This window comes from Miniopterus natalensis, chromosome 5, assembly GCF_054644295.1.
Source record: "Miniopterus natalensis isolate mMinNat1 chromosome 5, mMinNat1.hap1, whole genome shotgun sequence".
NCBI classification, from domain to species: domain Eukaryota; kingdom Metazoa; phylum Chordata; class Mammalia; order Chiroptera; family Miniopteridae; genus Miniopterus; species Miniopterus natalensis.
Genome location: NC_142085.1, coordinates 3,968,114 through 3,985,998, shown reverse-complemented (window position 1 = coordinate 3,985,998; position 17,885 = coordinate 3,968,114). Strand labels below are relative to the sequence as shown.

Sequence of the window (17,885 nt, the reverse complement as noted above, 5' to 3'; positions counted from 1 at the left end):
TGGCGGCTGGATTCCAGTCAGGGCACATGCGGGGGTGCGGGATGGGCCCCCAGAAGGGGCGTGCAGGAGGCCGGGGATCAAGGACTCTCTCATCGCTGATGTTTCTCTCTCCCTCTCCCTTTTTCTCTCTGAAATCAATTATACTCACACACTCCACGCACGCACACATAAAGAAAGCTTTGAAGATTTCTCAGTGGAAGTGACAAATGAAGGAAGCACTTTAGTGGGGTTTTAAGGGTGATTCTCTCCCCAAGGTTGTTATGTAAATAGGTTACAGGGAAAGACTAGACATAGGGAAACTAGTGGAACTGGTTGCACTGATCCAGTTACTAATTCACTTAAAAAATATTTGCAAACTGACATTGTTAAAATAATTTCAGTCAAAGTGTAGTAATGGGAATTAAAAGGAACACAGGCAAGTTGAGAAAGAAGGAAAGCAAGGCTGTCCAGATTCAGTAAAATCGACAGGCTAAAGGACAACACTGAGAAAATAGCCAAGGAAACTCAGAACTGCGGTAGGGACGGAGGGGCAACCCGAAAGGTTTGCAAATCTGCTGGACAAGTGCCTGCGGGACCACAGTCTCCCCGCACCTCGGCAGGCGCAGGCACGTTCGGGTCCTATTCAATATCACCATGCAGTGCGTCTCTTCCTTTAATTTTTTAAAAATTGATTTTAGAAAGACGGGAAGGGAGAGAGAAACATGGACTGGTGCCACGTACTGAGCACCACTGGTTGATTCTTGCCTGCGCGCTGACCGGGGCTGGAACCAGCAACCTCCGCGCGGGGCGGACGCTTTTTCAAACACCCCCCCTCACGGTTAAAGCGGCAAAGGCCGCGAGGAAGCCCCGTCGGCGGGGGACCGTCCTTCTCCCCTCCCCGGAGGGGGGCGCCGCGGCCCAGCGGGGAGGGGCCCCACCCGGCCCGAGCCGCGCGCCGCCTCCCACGCGCCGGCCTTTCCAGTTCCCAGGCGGAAGCGGAGCCAGCGCCCGGCCCCGTTCAACGAGGCGCCCGGGGGGCTGGCCGGTGCCCGCCTTCTGGGGACCCGAGGCCCGCGGCGCCAGCTCGCGCCCCACGCGGAAGCCCGACCGGAGGCCGGGACAGACCTACGGCCGCGGCAGTCCCGCGGCGGGACCCGAGCGCGGTCACCGCAGGCCCGTCCCGGCGGCGGCCCGGCCTCCGGGGCCTCCCCGGGGAAACGCGCGGCGCGGCCCGAGGCCCGCGAGCCGCCGCCGGAGGCCCCGCCCGGGGCCCGCCCCTTCCGCTTTCGCCGGCGCGGCCCGCGGGCCACGTGGCCTGCGGTCCTTGGCGCGGCCGCGGCTCGGTGGGCGCAGCTTTCCCGCCGCTCTGCGCGGGGGCGGCCGGGCCACCCGCGGGCCGCGCTCGCTCCCCGCGCCCCGCACGCGGCCGACCGCAGGCGGCGCGGGGCCGTGCCCGTGCGCCCCGCGGCGCCATGGCCTCCGGGAGCGTGGCCGAGAGCCTGCAGCGGGAGACCACCTGCCCCGTGTGCCTGCAGTACTTCGCCGAGCCCATGATGCTCGACTGCGGCCACAGCGTCTGCTGCGCGTGCCTCGCCCGCTGCTGGGGCGCGGCGGAGGCCGACGTGTCGTGCCCGCAGTGCCGCGAGACCTTCCCGCAGCGCCACGTGCGGCCCAACCGGCACCTGGCCACCGTGACCCGGCTGGTGCGGCAGCTGCGCTCGGAGCGGCCGCCGGGGCCCGGGGGCGAGATGGGCGTGTGCGAGAAGCACCGGGAGCCCCTGAAGCTGTACTGCGAGGAGGACCGGACGCCCATCTGCGTGGTGTGCGACCGCTCCCGCGAGCACCGCGGCCACAGCGTGCTGCCGCTGGAGGAGGCGGTGGAGGGCTTCCAGGTGAGGCGCGCAGGGCGCGGGCCGGCGGCCGCCGCCGCACGTGCTCCGCCCTCCGTGGAGCCGGGCCCCGGGCTGGGAGGAGAGCCTGCGGACGGTGAAAGGCCGCGCGTGGCCGCCCCACTCCTTGCCGCGGTGCCCAGGCCTCCCGCCCACGGACGCTGCGCGGAAAGGCGGCCGGGGCCCGCGGTGGGAAGGTGCTCGGGAAACCACGCACCTGCCCACGAGCTCGGCGGTGCTCGCAAGCCGCTGGCTCCCAGGGGGTCCCAGAACCCGCGGTGCTCGGCCGGTACCCGCCGCCTGCGCCAGCAGCCCTTCCCGGCCCTTCCCTGCTCCCTTCTGTTCTAGAAGCTCAAGGAGAAGCACAGAACCGTCGGCGGCTTAAGTTACGTGGCCACCAGGCGCCTAGGAGGTAGCGGTTGTTACGAAGATTAAGTGACGGAGAGGACGGCCTGCGGGTCGCGCAGCCAGCGGAGCGCGGGGGAGCAGTGCGGTTCCCAGGCCCGGTGGGACGGCGGCGTAACCGCAGCCCGCGGCCCGTCCCGCGTCCCCGCCAGGCCAGGCCCTGCGCCCGTGCCGCGCCGGAGCCCTTCAGACGCGGGGCCTGACCGTCCCGTCGAGGGCGCTGACCTCTAACCGAGAAGTGACAACCGCCCACGCAACAATAGCCGACTGATGTAAAGGGATCAAAATTATACCTTTATTTTTGTCAGATCGGCAAAAATAGTACTTTTTTTGGTGTGTTGCAGAATTTTAGTATTTAGTTTATGTGTGCGGTGAGATGAAACACGTTGAAAATGCTGCCTCGGGCCCGCAGCGTCCTTCCAGGCGCGGGTGGCTGAGTCCCTGTGGAGGGGCGCGCAGCCCCTGCGCCCCCTGGCGGCGGTGCCGGCCGGGCGGCGCTAACCCCACCTCCGCGTCAGAAACGTGGGCTGCGTCTGTGATGAGCCAAGTAGCCATGCTGATGCCAAGGTCTGCCTAACCTTGACCCGCCCAACGATTTTTGCTTTTCTTAGGAGCAAATCCAGAACCAGCTGGACCACCTAAAAAGAGTGAAAGACTTAAAGAAGAGGCGCCGGGCACAGGGGGAGCAGGCGCGAGCTGAACTCTTGGTAAGGGTCTTTGGGATTCACTGAGAGTGGCTGCTGCCCGTTGCTCCCCTGGTTGCCTGTGGGGGAGGGGGAGGCGAGGGTGTGCTCCCCAGAGGGAGAGCCCACAACCGGTCTTTTGTCTTGAGGGTTTTTATCTCTTTCTTGCAGGCGGGAATTATAGGGAAGGTCTCAGGGGACCTTTTTGGCAGAATATGCATGTTTTCCAGGTGTGCTCTTTCAGGGCCGTGGTCTCTACTGATGGGTCAGTGCCAGGGCAGGGGGTCATTGGTCATTGCAGCTGGTCCTGAAGTCACCCACCTGGTTTTACTGTTTTTCTGGGCCTGGATCTGCAATACAACTGAGGCCTAGGGAGGTGCCCCTCTGTATCTGCTGTAAATTGCTCAGACAGTTTTTCAGCTATCTCAGCTTCCCCATTCTCCTTGCCAAGGAATTTTCCTAGCTTCTTACTATCCTGCCTCAATATCACTTCTGCTGATTACCTTCAATTTTGTAAGGCTGATATTATTTCCTTAACCTTGTCCAGCCAAGTCACTCAGGCTTCTAGGTGAAGGTGGAACAATGCCATGTGGTGGTTGGAACCCCTGGAGATCTGACCTATCAAAAGTTTAACCTTATAGCCCTGGCCAGTGTGGCTCAGTTGGTTGAGTATGGTCCCTTGCACTGAAAGGTTGCTGGTTCAGTTCCTGGCCAGGGCACATACGCAGGCTCGATTCCCAGTGAGAGGAGTGCAGGAGGTAGCTGATCGATGTGCTCTCACATTGATGTTTTTCTCTCCCTCTCTCTTCTTCTTTCTCTAAAATCAATTAAAAAATATGTATTTTTAAAAAAGTTTAACCTTCTAGCTTCCTGTAGATCAGGGTTGACCTCTTGACAAAGTTGACTTGGTAAAGTTGTTGGGCATTCAGACTCCTTTGGTGCTCTCTGCAGACAGATGCTAACAGTGGGTTTGTGTAGGCCCTGCTGTTGTTTCTTGTTGGAGTGCTTACTTTCTTGACTTCAGTTCTGAACCTTTGTTTCCTTACCCTAGTTTCCCAAGGCCTCAGCGAGTGACTGATGTGCTACTTTGTGATAGGGATACTTGGGGTTTTTGTTTTGAAAACCAAAAAAAAAAAAAAAGTACAGAGACTTTTATATAATATATACTTAAAAGTTAACCATCTAGGCTTTTAAGCATTTTTTTTGAACAACAAATAAAATATTAAAAATTCCCACCCATTACAGGTATTTGGATGTGAGAAGCAAACTGTTAGAGGTAGTGTCTAACACCATCTTGTGAGAAATCTTTGTCAGTCCTGGCCAGGGTGTAGCAAAGATCTTTGGACAGGGAACTTACTCCCATGAAGCCCTAGATGCCACCACTTGTTCTGCCCACACAATCCTTTGAGACCTCAGCTCCCCTTTCTTGAAAATAGGTTTGATGGATGGAGAATCTTCTGGTGAGCTGGCGTGGAGTCAAGTTACTACCCACATTAACTTGTCCTCTGTGGGAGAAGTCAAAGAGGGGAGACAGCCCTTCCCTGATAGGGTAACTGAACACTTTCTTGACTCTGACAGCCAGTTGGCTAGATGGAGAGAGCAATACAGCCTCTTGGGGCCTCAGTTTTCTCATATGGGAAATAGGTACATTAGGCTAGACTTGTTCTTCAGCAAAGCTAGTAATACTACGCTCTCCTTTCCTCCCATGGTGTATGTGTGTCACTTGAGGAATCTGGTGACTGGGAAGGGCGGGGCGGGGATGCTAACTATCCTGCAATCTAGAAGTGGCCCCGTGCCAGGCAGAATTCCCCCCGCCCCTCATCAGGGTGCCAATAGCATCCCCTTTGAGAAGCACTGAATTAGTTGATCTTTAAGGTCTTTCAGCTTTAATTTTCCATTTCTAAAATTATATTGTATTGTTTATATTTTGGACCTACGGAGCTGAGGAGAGGTATGGGCCTAAAACGGACTTACAAACAAAGGTGTGTGTGCACTGCTGTGCTGCACAGTGAGTGCTTAAGAAGGGGGGTTAGAGGGGGAGGGTTCTCAGGCGTTGAATTTGAATGGGTCAACAAGCTTTCCCTAAAGGACCAGGTAGTGAATATTTTTCGCTTTGCGAGCCATGTCATGTTACAACTACTCAGCTCTGCTGTTGTAGCTCAGAAGCTGCTACAGACAAGATGACAAGATGTAAATGATGAGTGTGGCTATGTCCCAACGTAACTTGACTCCAAGGGAATAAACAAAGGGAGTTTGCTCACCACCCTTTGTTTAGAACAGAGCATTAATAGGGCCCTGTCGGTAGAGAAGGAAGGGCATGGAAACTTTGGTGAATAAACCTGCACCAGTGAACCGTGAAGGTCAGCTGCAGGGCGCAGATCACAGTGGAGGGCCTAAGGAAGCGCGTCGGTTACTGTGTGAGGATGGCTGTAGAAGCTGTGTTTGAATGTTGCAGACCGTCCTCCACTGGGCACTTACCTGACCATGCCACTTCCCCAGCAGCCGTCCACGGCTCCCCGTTGCAGTAAAGCCCTTGCCTCCTAGCCTGCCCAGAGGGCATGTGCTGGTCTCTCTCTGGCCTCTGCCCTCAACGCTTGTGTTGCTGCATCTAGATGGAGCCAACTGCCTTCTCCCCCACACCTTTGCCTGTACCATTTCTTCTGCCCAGAAAGCTCTCCTGGTCTTAGACCACATGGTGAGCTCCGTTCATCCTACGAGATGCTCTGAACACTACTTTTGTGCAGACGATACCAAATTCTCCCACCATAACCATCACCCCATGTATAGAACAAACCCAACTCACCTGACTGAGTTCCTGAGGGCAGCTGCTGCATCTTAATTGTAATTCAGTTCTTGGACATTATATATCCAGTCAGTAAAGATGGGAAAACACGAGTGAGTGAACAAGATACTCGTTTTATTTATTTTTAAACCATTTTATTTGTTAATTTTTAGAGAGAGGAAGGGAGAGAGACAGAGACATGGATTTGTTGTTCCACTTAATGATGCATCATTGGTTGAGTCTTATATGTGCCCTGACCAGGGATCGAACCTGCAACCTTGGTGTATTGGGACAACTCTCTAACCAACTGAGCTTCCCGGCCAGGGTGAGCTACTTGTTTCAGTCATCTAGATGCAATGATGTGGTCTTGGGGTGGGTAGTGGGGAGAGATGGGAAGGGCTGTGGAAGTGAACCTGCCCTCCTCACGGCCCCTCCCTGTGTGCACAGAGCCTGACCCAGATGGAGAGGGAGAAGATCATTTGGGAGTTTGAGCAGCTGTATCACGCCTTGAAGGAGCATGAGTACCGCCTTTTGGCCCGCCTTGAGGAGCTAGACTTGGCCATCTATAACAGCATCAACGGTGCCATCACCCAGTTCTCCTGCAACATCTCTCAGCTCAGCAGCCTGATCGCCCAGCTGGAAGAGAAGCAGCAGCAGCCCACCAGGGAGCTCCTGCAGGTAAGTCTGGAGCACCTGCCCAGGTGCTTCCTGCTGGCTGTCTCCCTTTTCTAAACGACAGGCATGCACGCATGCCCGCCTGCACAGTCGCAGTGCAGGGGAGAAGCTGCAGTGGCCTCTCCCAGCAAGACCATGGGGCAGGAGTGATGCCGGTCTCATGGTTCATCCAGCACATGAATGGTCTGCTCTGTGCTGGGCATGTTCTAGGCACTGAGACTAAGTGGTGGATACGCTGCCTGAAACTTATGTTCTAATGTTGAGATCATACAATAAAGAAGCGAACAAGTGTTATGGATGTTGGCAAATGCCATTAAAAGCTATGACCCACCACCTGTTTTTGTATGTCCTGTGAGGTAAGTGGAGTTTTTACATATTAAAGTGGTTGGAAAAAATCAGGACAGTGTCACTTCATGTGTGTGAAAATATATAAAATTCACATTTCATTATCCATACATTATATTGGAACATACCCATGTGTATTTATGATGTAGTGTCTATTGTTACTTTTCTACTATAACAGCAGAGTTGAGTAGTTGTGACAGACTAGCCTTTAAAAAAAGTTTACCAACTCCTGCTTTAGAAAAATGGGAGAAGAGGGCCTCCTTTGAGCCTCTATGAACACCAGTATTTCATTGCCAGGGAGAGAAGGAAGGGCTTGCAAGGGGAACAGGTGACCACAGAGGCAGAGTATAATCGGGAAGGAGGTGTTTCAGGAAGAAGGGAGTGGACAGCAGGGTGTAGGCGAAATGGTAGAAGGCTAGCATCCACGGTTTCCAGGTGTGGCCACTGTGACCTGCTTGGAGTTGCCACAGGGACAGTTTGGGCAGGAGCCTGTTAGGGAGAGTGGTGGGGACAGTGTGGTGAGTGGAGACTACAAGAGTAGATGGCTGTTTCCAGAAGGGAGACTGAAGGGGATGTAAGGAAATACTTGGAGACGAGGTGGGGCTGTGGGGCTTCGTGGGAAGGCAGCTTAAGGAAGCGCGTCACACATTGTAAAGGCGTGTGCAGGGGAGAGTAGGTTGTAAGGAATGAGGTGAGGAAAGTCACTGGAGCTGTAACGGGCGTGGACTCGTCACTGGGGTGTTGTTCCTGAGAAGGCAGCGGGAGCGGGAACTAAAGCTTGTGTGTGGGAGTTGGTTTTGGAAGATCCTCTGTAGTGTGGGAAGAAAGGAGGGCCAGGGGAGGTAGGTGCAGGGAGGCCGCGCGGTTACAGAAAACCTGCTGGCCTTCATTCTCTGTCGAGGCTGGAAAGTGGGATCGTCTCTGCTTCCCAGGAGCTAGGGAAATACGAGCTTTGAAGAATGTGGAAAGTTCTGAAATTATTGTTTCACAGTAAAGCCAGTTAGTTTCTGAGACATAGTCCTTGGTCAGTGAACTTGGGGCTGACCCGGGAGCAGTCGGCCCCGCCTGCTCTGCCTTCTCAGACCATGGCTGCCCGGTACAGGCACAGGGGACTCAGGGTGAGGGCTTTGAAAGATTGGACGTCAGGGTTTTTTTTGAGATAAGACATACTTAATATAAATTCGCTATTTCAGCCATTTCAAAGTGTACAACTCCATAGCATTTAGTAAACTCACAGAGTTGGGCAGCCATCACAACTGTCTAGTTCTCGACCACTTGGATCACCAAAAGGAAACCTGGCAGCCACCGACTGCCGTGCCCGTGGGGAATGCCCGCCCTGGACGTTTGCCACGGTGGTTGAGTCGGTTACTGGCACACAGGATGACTGCGTGCCCGCGGGGTGCCGCCCTGGACGTTTGCCACGGTGGTTGAGTCGGTTACTGGCACACAGGATGACTGCGTGCCCGTGGGGAATGCCCGCCCTGGACGTTTGCCGCGGTGGTTGAGTCGGTTACTGGCACACAGGAATGCTATGCAGCCGTGAAGAGCACGTCGGGCACCTGTGAACAGAGTGACTGCCGGGGTAGAGTCTTAAGTGAAAAAAAACCAAAGTGCAAAATGGAGAGTTTGCGACTCTTTGTCTAAGAAAGGAAATCATTGGAAAATACACATTTTGGCTTATTTTTGCAAAGCAAATACTGGAAGGGTGACCCAGAAAATATGGGGATGCGGAGAATGGGTGGGAAAAAGAATGACAGATTTTTGAGCACCAAAGTAAATCAGAATCGGGATGGGTTATAACTCCATCAGTAACGGAAGAATCTATCAGTCCACACCCATAATACATAAGAAGGGAAAATTCTCCCTTCCAGTAGAATGTCGACTGAGTGATATAGAAGGAAGAGAAAGTGACCAGCTGGCAACCACCACAATGAAAGTTAATTCAAAATATCACTTTTAGGTTACTTATTAATTACACAAAGAAAAATAGTAGCTGTATAGTGATGAAAATTTACTAATAGGGGGAAAGTAAATATTGTGCACCTTTAGGACACAACTTACACTAGCCAGAGGCTGTGTCTTCTGAATTTAACCATGAGGGGAATACCTGCAAGCCCTGACGGAAGGGTATTCTGTAAAATAAACCCATGTCTGTCACGGCAGGTAAGTCAGTGCTAAGGAACTGTAGGAGATTAGGACACGTCGTCATAACTAAGTGCAGTGGATGGTCCTGGATTACTTTAGGGGAGAGGAGTCGCTGTAAAGAACAGTATTAAGACAGTTGGTTAAATTAGAATATGCACTTTGGATCTGATAAACATCACCGCTCAGTGTCCTTAGTTTGATAACTATATTGTAGTAACATAAGAATGTACTTAGAGGGGTCAGTGGGGGAAAATGGGGCATCTATAATACTTTCAACAAAAAAGATGAATTTCAAAAAAAATATGCTTAGGAAATGCACACAGAAGTGTAAAGGGGCAGGGGGGTAATGGAAGCGGTGGCTGGAAACGTCCTAGGGTGAACACGTTCATCACCACCTGCCACATCTGGTGGGGTAGACCGGAGCGCTCGGACCGGCAGCTCCTCTGGGCATTCGAAATCCTTCACAACAGAAAGTCGAAGGCAGCAGCCTGGGGCGTGGTGTGCGGGTGGGATGCTCAGGAGGCAGTCTGATGCCCGAGGCGCTGAGCAGCGCTGCGCGGGGCGTGTGCCCAGCTTCTCGCTGGGGGCGGGCCTGCCTCCCGGGCTCTCCAGGGGGCCGGCCCCTGGGGGCTTCCGCGGAGCCTGTGAGAGGAGACTGAAGTTCGGGATGGCTCCTCAGGCGTCCTTTCCCTTCTCTTACAGGACATCGGGGACACACTGAGCAGGTACGGTTCCCTCTCCCGGCGCTAAGTCGCGCAGCGGAAGGCTGCCTTCCTCATGCTTACAAACCCTGGAAGGAGCCCAGAGCCAGCGATGGCCTCTCCCAGGTGGTCACTGCACTGCCCGTCCTCGAACGGGAACTAGGGCTCGAGGAGCTGGACAGGCTGCAGCTTCTCGCTGAAACTCAGCAGTTGGCGACAGGTTGTGGGGTGGGGGCGGAGTGGGGGCTCCCTCGGGAGGGTGCTAGTGGTTTATGAGGGCATTTCCACGGGGAGGGTGGGGCTTGCAAGGATCCGGGCAGAGCGCAAGGGTGGCTTGTGGTCATTGCTTCCGAGACACTCCAGAGCCCTTCTCACTCGTTCTTTCTCTCTCCCTGTAGTGGGGAAAGTGTGGCCTGAAAAGGTGTGACCAGCTTAGTTATATAATTAATGATGAGACACCAGGGTTCTGGCTCTTGCTCCTGTTGTTTCTGTACAGTAGCATCAGGCAGAAAGTGAGTGAGAAAGTGCTCCCTGGTGTTGGAACGGGACCTGGCAGGGAGCCCTGGCAGTGAGTGGGCAAGAAGCCAAAGCCAAGTTGTGTTTGCAGGCAGATGGCCAGGGTGAGCCAGATGGGCCTGGGCACAGTGCTTGGTGGAGTGCCTACAGGGCAGAACTCACTTTGAGGGAGCTGAAGTTTGACGCGGATTGAAATCCCGAGTGGCCCGGCTGGCGTGGCTCAGGGTTTGAGCATTGACCTAGGATCCAGGAGATCGTGGTCTGATTCCTAGTCGGGGCCCGGGTTGTAGGCTCGATCCCCAGTCGGGGGCGTGCAGGAGGCAGCCGATCAATGACTCTCATCATTGGTGTTTCTCTGTCTCTCTCCCTCTCCCTTCCTCTCTCTGAAATCAATAAAGATATATTTAAAAAAAACAACATCCTGAGCAGAGGAAACCCTCCAGGGGAAGTTCTCCTGGATGATGTGGGCACATAAGAGGAGGTGGGGGAGGGCCTCGCGGATGCCGTGCCCACCTCGGGTCTGTGTGTGAATGGAATCGTGATAGAATTGTTTCTTCCTTCCTTTTTTTTCTTTTTATTTGATATGTTTTTTTCTCGTTTTTTTAAAAATCCTCACCCGAGGATATTTTTTTCTTTTTTTAAAAATATATCTTCATTGATTTCAGAGAGAGGAAAGAAGAGGGAGAGAGAGAGAGACAGAAACATCAGTGAGGAGAGAGTCATTGATCAAGCCCACAACTGGGCATGTGCCCTGACCGGGAATCGAACCCTGATTGCCTGGATCCTAGGCTGACACTTAACCTCTGAGCCACGCCCGGCCGGGCAAGGATATTTTTTTCCATTGCTTTTCAGAGAGAGTGGAAGGGCACATCTACTGGTTGCCTCCCACACAGCCCTGAGGGCCACAAGATCAAGCCTGCAACCGAGTTAGATGCCCTTGGCCGGAATTGAACCCAGGACCCATCAGTCCTCAGACCAATGCTCTAGCCACTGAGCAAGACTAGCCGGGGCTGACATGTTTCATTTTTTATTTCAAGGAAGAATTAGTGTTTTTATACAATTTTGAAATTATATTTCACAATTTATATAGCTGACTTGATGTATTTTTTATTTTTGGAAAAAGAAAGGAATGGTGGGGGACAGAAACGTTGATTTGTTGTTCTACTTATTGATGCATTCATTGGTTGCCTCTTGTAGGTCTCGAACCCATAGCCTTGGTGTATCGAGATGATGCTCTACCTGCCAGGGCAATAGACTTGTTTCTTGAGGGCCCTGGAGGGAGATGAGTTGATACTTGTAGATAAAGTTATCTAGCCAGCTGACCCCAGCGAATGCTACCTTTCTTGTTACTTTGACTGTTTGGTGCCAGTCTAGTTCTGGCCTAACCTGAGATCCTAGTGTTTGTGCCATTAAGGTTTGGGTTTGTCTGTATGGGATAGGAAACTGAAAATTTCATTGGCTTCAGGATTAAACAATAAAACATTGTGTCACTGTGTAAGAAGTGTGCCCAGGACCAGTATGGTGGCTCCAGTGTGCATCAGGTTCTCAGGTTCTTTCCATTCCCTCCTCCGCCACCCTAAGGTGTGGTCCTCATTCTTATGGTCCACGATAGTTGCTAGAATGCCAGCCAGCAGGAAGGAAATAAGTCACATCACATTTCTTTTTAAGCAGAGTTCTTAAATTAACATGATACTTAACCTCTTACTGGCCAGACTCTGTCGCAAGGTCACATCCAGACTGGGCAGCTACAAACCCAATAAAGTCTGGGAAACAGAGGCACAGGGGTAGCTGTGGGTAGGCAGTTGGCAATCAGCTTGGCCATAGACCCTTTGAAGGGTGTGGTAGTTGGCTGTTGTCCAGAGAGTACCCATCTGTCGGAGTGTCATTCTCACCGCACTTGGGAACCTGAGAATTCTGGGTCATCGCCCACCATGAACATCTAGGACTCTGCCAGTGCTTGCTGGCCGTAACATCAGTCTAGTTCCGTAAACCTTTCGAACAGCCATGAGCTGTATGCTTTGGGGGATTAAAAAAATGAGGAAGATGTCTCCCCTTTTGTGTGTGTGTGTTTTTAATTTAATTTTATTTATTTATTTAGGGCTGAAAGAATTAGGATCCCTGAACCTTGGATCACACCTCCAGATCTGCAAGAGAAAATCCATATTTTTGCCCAAAAATGTCTGTTTATGACTGAAAGTCTGAAGCAGTTCACAGGTAATGTGAAAAGAGGGATCTGTGAGGGGAATGGATTTGTGCTCGGAATATCTGTGTTGCCTGACAGGAAACATCTTCCAGCCAGGTAATGGGATGCAAACTGATTGTCTTCTTTTTTCCCCTTAGAAAAAATGCAGTCAGATATGGAGAAAATCCAAGGTAAAGTTATCTACCTAATGGGCCTTTGAAGTTTCCTAGGAGATCGAACCCCTGCATTAAGAGTGTGGGGAGATGGGGCAGGGGTGATAGGTACCCACTGGCCAGCCGTCCTGGGTATTTTACACCTTCCTTTTTGCTTTGTTAATTTTTTTCAGTTAATATTCTCTTGTTTCACTCTGAAGTCTTTTGATTACCTGCACCCAGTTCTCAGTCTGCACTGGTGGAGGAGACAAATAGTCCAGAATCAAGCCGGATTCCGGCTTTTTATTTTTTATTCTTTATTTTTATAAAAAAATAAAAGAATTTTATTTTTATTCTTTAATTGGGAAAGGGAGTGAACAGAAACTATCCTAGTTGTGTTTCATCTGACCTAGTATTTATAGTTGCAATTTACAGAGTTTCTACTACTTGTGGGCATAGCTGCTGCCCAGTGTAGGAGTCAGCACCCTGGGGGAAGTGGTGAGGAGTGGGGTTCGGGAGTGAGGGCCAGGGCCCCGGGCCCAGCGCTGCCTCGGGGGTTCTGCACCGTGTGGGCATAGCTCGGAGGTACTGCAGGTTTGGGTCCAGGCCAACACAGTAAGTGAGTTTTGCAATAAAGCGAGTCACACTAGTGTTCTGGTGTCCCAGAGCGTATAAAAGTTATGTTCACACTATACCGTCTATTAGGTGTTTAATAGCATTATGTCTAAAAAACAAAACAAAGACCAATGTGCACACCTTGCTTAATCTAAAAATACTTTATTGTTAAAAAATGCTCCCCATCATCTGAGCCTCTTTGCCTCTGGGGGGTGTTGCCTTCAGTGTGTAGAAAAACCACAGTATCTGCAAAGCACGGTAAAACGAGGTATGTTTGTAATTTCTTCATCTGCGAAATAAGGAAAATAATAGTTCTCGCCTCACAAGGTTGTGAAGATTAAATTAGATTAGGTGCCATTTTGAATCTTTTAGAGTGAAGCCTGACTCATCATAAACCCTATACTTATGTTTGTTAAATAAAGTGTTTTGGATATTTAAGGAAAACTTTCAAGTATAAAGTTTTCTCTTCATTTGCCGCATTCAGTTAGGATCTGGCTGTATACGGGGTATCCCTCCAAAAATGTATGCACCTTAACAGCTCATAGCTCAGTTTTGAAAATGAAATGTATTTTAATAAACACTGCCTTTATAATTATGCAGAGTGTATGTATACATTTTTTGGGGGACACCGTACATTAAATGTCAGGATTTCTAGGCAGTCTGGTTGAATCTGAAATCTTTATATATAGGTAAACTTGTTTATTATTTATTGCAGATTACAGTTCCCCGTAACATCTGATAATTTTCTATGTTACGTATGCTGAATATTTGCATCATATCTTGTCATATACATACCAGGGTGGATTTAGGGGACACTCACATGTCCATAGCAAAACAAACGGAGAAGTTTCACTTAGTACACTGGATAACGCCAGAAGCCTCTAGTGCGGACATGGCCTCCTTGATCTGGCTCGTGTTTACTCCTGCCGCTTAAAAGGCTTGCTGTGAACATAGTCTGTGTGAACACTGGTCAGCTCTGCAGTGCCTTTTAAGTGAATGTCATTGTCCCAGTGGGTAGTAGGTGTCAGTCAGGTGGCCCGGCCCCTGGAACAGCTGTGGCCCAGGAAGGCCGAGCCGTGTGTGACGTGGTTCTAGAGCCGCGCTTCTCCTTGCAGACCCAGCTGGCACGCTGGAGGGCAGGATCCTTGGTCTTGGCTCAGTTTGACCCCATAGGTACCAGTGCTGGGCATGTGGTTATCCTTTCACCCGAAGTTCCCAGTCCCCCTTCCTTAAAGCTGGGTGACGGAATCATATACTGTATGAAAAATCGGTGTGTGACTGAACAAGGCCTCTGTGGAGACCACTGCTTTATCATGACTAACCGAAGTGCTCTCAGGTGGGTGTGCCCTGGAAATACTTATCTGACTTCATAACTTTTCTCTTTTGTTCTTTCAGAATTAAGAGAAGCTCAATTATACTCAGGTGGGTGATAGAAAAACCATACAGGGGAAGGAGTACAAGTCCTTATAAACGTAACTACTATTGAATTTTAGAAATTGCTTGATTTGGGATCCTTTAGGTTACACATGTACAAATGATTACCATTTAAAAAATCATTGCACCTTTAAAATGGGAGAAGTCAGGCTCAGGTGCTATGAAGAATTACAGAGTGAAACTGCGGTTCCCAAAGTGTGGAGCACCACCAGCGCACCGCGCACTGCTCTGCCGCAGTCACAGGGCGGTGTGTGGTTTGTGAAAAGCAGTCGTCCTTCCAAAGGGTGATTTGAGTTCAGAGTGCTAGGGAGAGCCTAGGAATCCTGTGTCCCATCTCCGTGCCTGGGGGTAGGAGTTGAAACTCCCCCTCCCCTAGACCATCCCCTTCCCTAATGTTCAGGGAGACGGGGTGAATCTGTGTTCTCAGAGGTGCTCAAATCTGAGGTGCACTTTCCATAGTCACGTGGCCACCTTCTGTGGCGGGGAATCCTCTCTGAGGGGAGGGACTCCACGTACAACAGGTCTTCTTTCATCGGCATTCACTGGCTGCTGTGGTCCATGTTTAATTCTTTCAACAAGTGTTAAGTGAATATCTCGTTTATGTCCTGCACTGTCTAACTTTGTGCGGGGGACTGCAGGAGGAACAAAGGAGCATAAGACACCGACCTATCCTTGGAGCCGAGTGCCTGGTTGGAGGTATGAAGTGTAGCCATGGCGTGAGGAAGAAGTAGGTGACTGTTGTGGGCGGATGGCTGAAGCAAGAACTGACCATCTGGGGCCTTGGTCACCTCTGCCAAGCTGCCTGTCGTGAACCTTTTGTGCGATTCATGTAGCGCACCTGAGCTTTGGTTTGGAGGGATAACGTTTGGGAATCTTCCTCCTGAACAAAGTAGGAAGAGCAAGTGAGAGAAGATGTACCCGTGCTTATAAAGCAGGGAGAGCCACGTGACTGGAAGGTGCCCTAACACTAAATGCCAGAGTGCAGTGCATGGTGACGCACTATTTTATGTTTTTATCAATTTCAGAGAGTAGGAAGGAGAGAGACATAGAAACATCAGTGATGAGAGAGTCATCACTGACCTGCCTCCTGCACGCCCCCTGCTGGGAGCCAGCCCGGATCCCGGGCCTGTGCCCTGACCGGGACTCGAACCTCCATCTCCTGGATCCTAGGTCGACGCTCAACTGCTGAGCCATGCTGGCTGGGTGACGCACCATTTTAAATTTAAGAGAGGGAACGTGTAAATAGCTTGGGCTGGTTAAAAATAACTTTTTGAGGAAGGTGTGGGTCCTGTACCGGACGTTAGGAGAGTGGGGTTTAGACATGCTGAGTCCAGATCCCATGGGATGGAGGATATGAAAGTGAACTGGAAGATGGGCCAGTTGTTACAGCTTCCCAGTTCCTTTGATCCACGGTTCTAAAACTCTGAATGTACATGGGAAATTCAGTTTATAATGGGTATTGTGGCTTACGATGTGAAAGGGAATTGAGGTAAAATTTTCAATATTTTCAATATATCCTAGCTTAAAAAGGTAACCAACTAATGCAAACAGTCATTTTTTGAATGTTAAATTCAAGATGTACTTCATCACAACATGAGTGCAGCCTGCAATGGTAGCTCTTACTCTCTTGTCAGGCAGGCAGGAGAGACGCTGGGTGTTGCAGAGTGGCCCTCCCGCCCTCAGCTCGCCCTCCCTCCCCCTGTGTCTCTGCAGTGGATGTGACGCTGGACCCGGACACGGCCTACCCCAGCCTGATCCTCTCTGACAACCTGCGGCAAGTGCGGTACAGTTACCTCCAGCAGGACCTGCCCGACAACCCTGAGCGCTTCAACCTGTTTCCCTGTGTCTTGGGCTCTCCGTGCTTCATCGCCGGGAGGCATTACTGGGAGGTTGAGGTGGGAGATAAAGCCAAGTGGACCATAGGTGTCTGTGAAGACTCAGTGTGCAGAAAAGGTGGGGTGACCTCCGCCCCCCAGAATGGATTCTGGGCGGTGTCCTTGTGGTATGGGAAGGAGTACTGGGCTCTGACCTCCCCGATGACTGCCCTTCCCCTGCGGACCCCCCTCCAGCGGGTGGGGATTTTCTTGGACTACGATGCTGGTGAGGTCTCCTTCTACAACGTGACAGAGAGGTGTCACACCTTTACGTTCTCTCACGCCACCTTCTGTGGGCCCGTCCGGCCCTACTTCAGCCTGAGTTACTCAGGAGGGAAGAGCGCAGCTCCTCTGATCATCTGCCCCATGAGTGGCATCGATGGGTTTTCTGGCCATGTTGGGAATCACGGCCATTCCATGGAGGCCTCCCCTTGAGCTGAACACGGCCAGAAGGGCTGTTGGCCAGGATGCCACCCCGGGCAGAAGGGGTCTTGTTGCCTTGCCACTTACCATGCCCCTGAGGGGGAGGCAGGATGCCCACGTTCTCTGGCTTCCTCTCCCCATGAAAATGATGAGATGTAATGAGAAGCGTCGAGACTGTTCCAAAATAAAAAACACATGTCCGCCTGTGCTGTGTCGCATGTTTTGCTTCGTACGTTGCTGGAGGGGGAACCAGCATGGTCATCTCTGACTTTGGAAAGCCCTTCAAGATGCTTGCGTCTTGGCTCAGCCTGGCTTCCCTGGTCCGGCCCCATAGAGTGGACGTGGGCATTTGCTGTGATTCTGCACGAGACCTCTGAGAACTGGAGGAGCTGGGAGGCCCTGAAGCGTGGGTCCCGTTTCCAGTTTTCCTTCTGGGAGTAGTTCCTCTCCCTGATTCCCAGCCTGCCGTACGTGTATTAACTCCATTGAACGGGGCTGTGTGTGTTTTGATTAGTTTCAGTTACTTTACAGCGGTGGTGAGAAGCAGCCCCTCTGTTATGAGGTGGTGTCTAATTGGTGTGCTCTTTGCTCCTGTGTTTTCTGAGGGCTTTGCCTGCTCAATTCATTCCAGCGAGCAAGTGTTGGATGCATGTCATCGAGGGTCCTTTTCTGCACAACACCATCCATCGTTCCTGCATCCCCCCCAGGCACGTCTGTGGACTGATGGTCAGTCGTGCAGCATCCCGGGAAGGGTTCTAGGGCAGTATTCCAGGGAGTCACTGTCCTGCTGCCTCTGTGTCCTTTGGGGCTTGGGGATCGACCTTTCCAGGGTGTGTCCCATTGAAGGGCAATCCTGTCCCCATGGCCTTTGCGTCAGGGCTCAGGCATATCACTCTGAGCAGGGCCCAGAGATGGCCCGTGGTTCCACTTCTCTTTGGGTACATGCCCCTGGTTTGAAATAGAGTATGGAGTTGATTACACTGTTTCCTGGGTCTTGGTAAGATGGGGTGCGTAGGTGTTGGAGGAAAGGGGGACGTCGTTAATGGTGTTGATCTGCTCTGGCCAGTATTTTGCTCCGACTGGGT

At 51.7% G+C, this 17,885-nt stretch overlaps 1 protein-coding gene across 1 annotated transcript; it reads left to right on the top strand.

The window, feature by feature from the left end:
• The first annotated feature begins 1,451 nt into the window (after positions 1-1,451).
• TRIM27 (tripartite motif containing 27) lies at positions 1,452-17,465 on the top strand. Its single transcript, XM_087817249.1, has 8 exons — positions 1,452-1,871; positions 2,885-2,980; positions 6,186-6,416; positions 9,606-9,628; positions 12,219-12,334; positions 12,461-12,493; positions 14,465-14,491; positions 16,217-17,465. Exons 1-8 carry the CDS (start codon positions 1,452-1,454, stop codon positions 16,810-16,812), a joined length of 1,542 nt encoding a protein of 513 aa, XP_087673375.1. The 3' UTR covers positions 16,813-17,465.
• Positions 17,466-17,885: the final 420 nt, after the last annotated feature.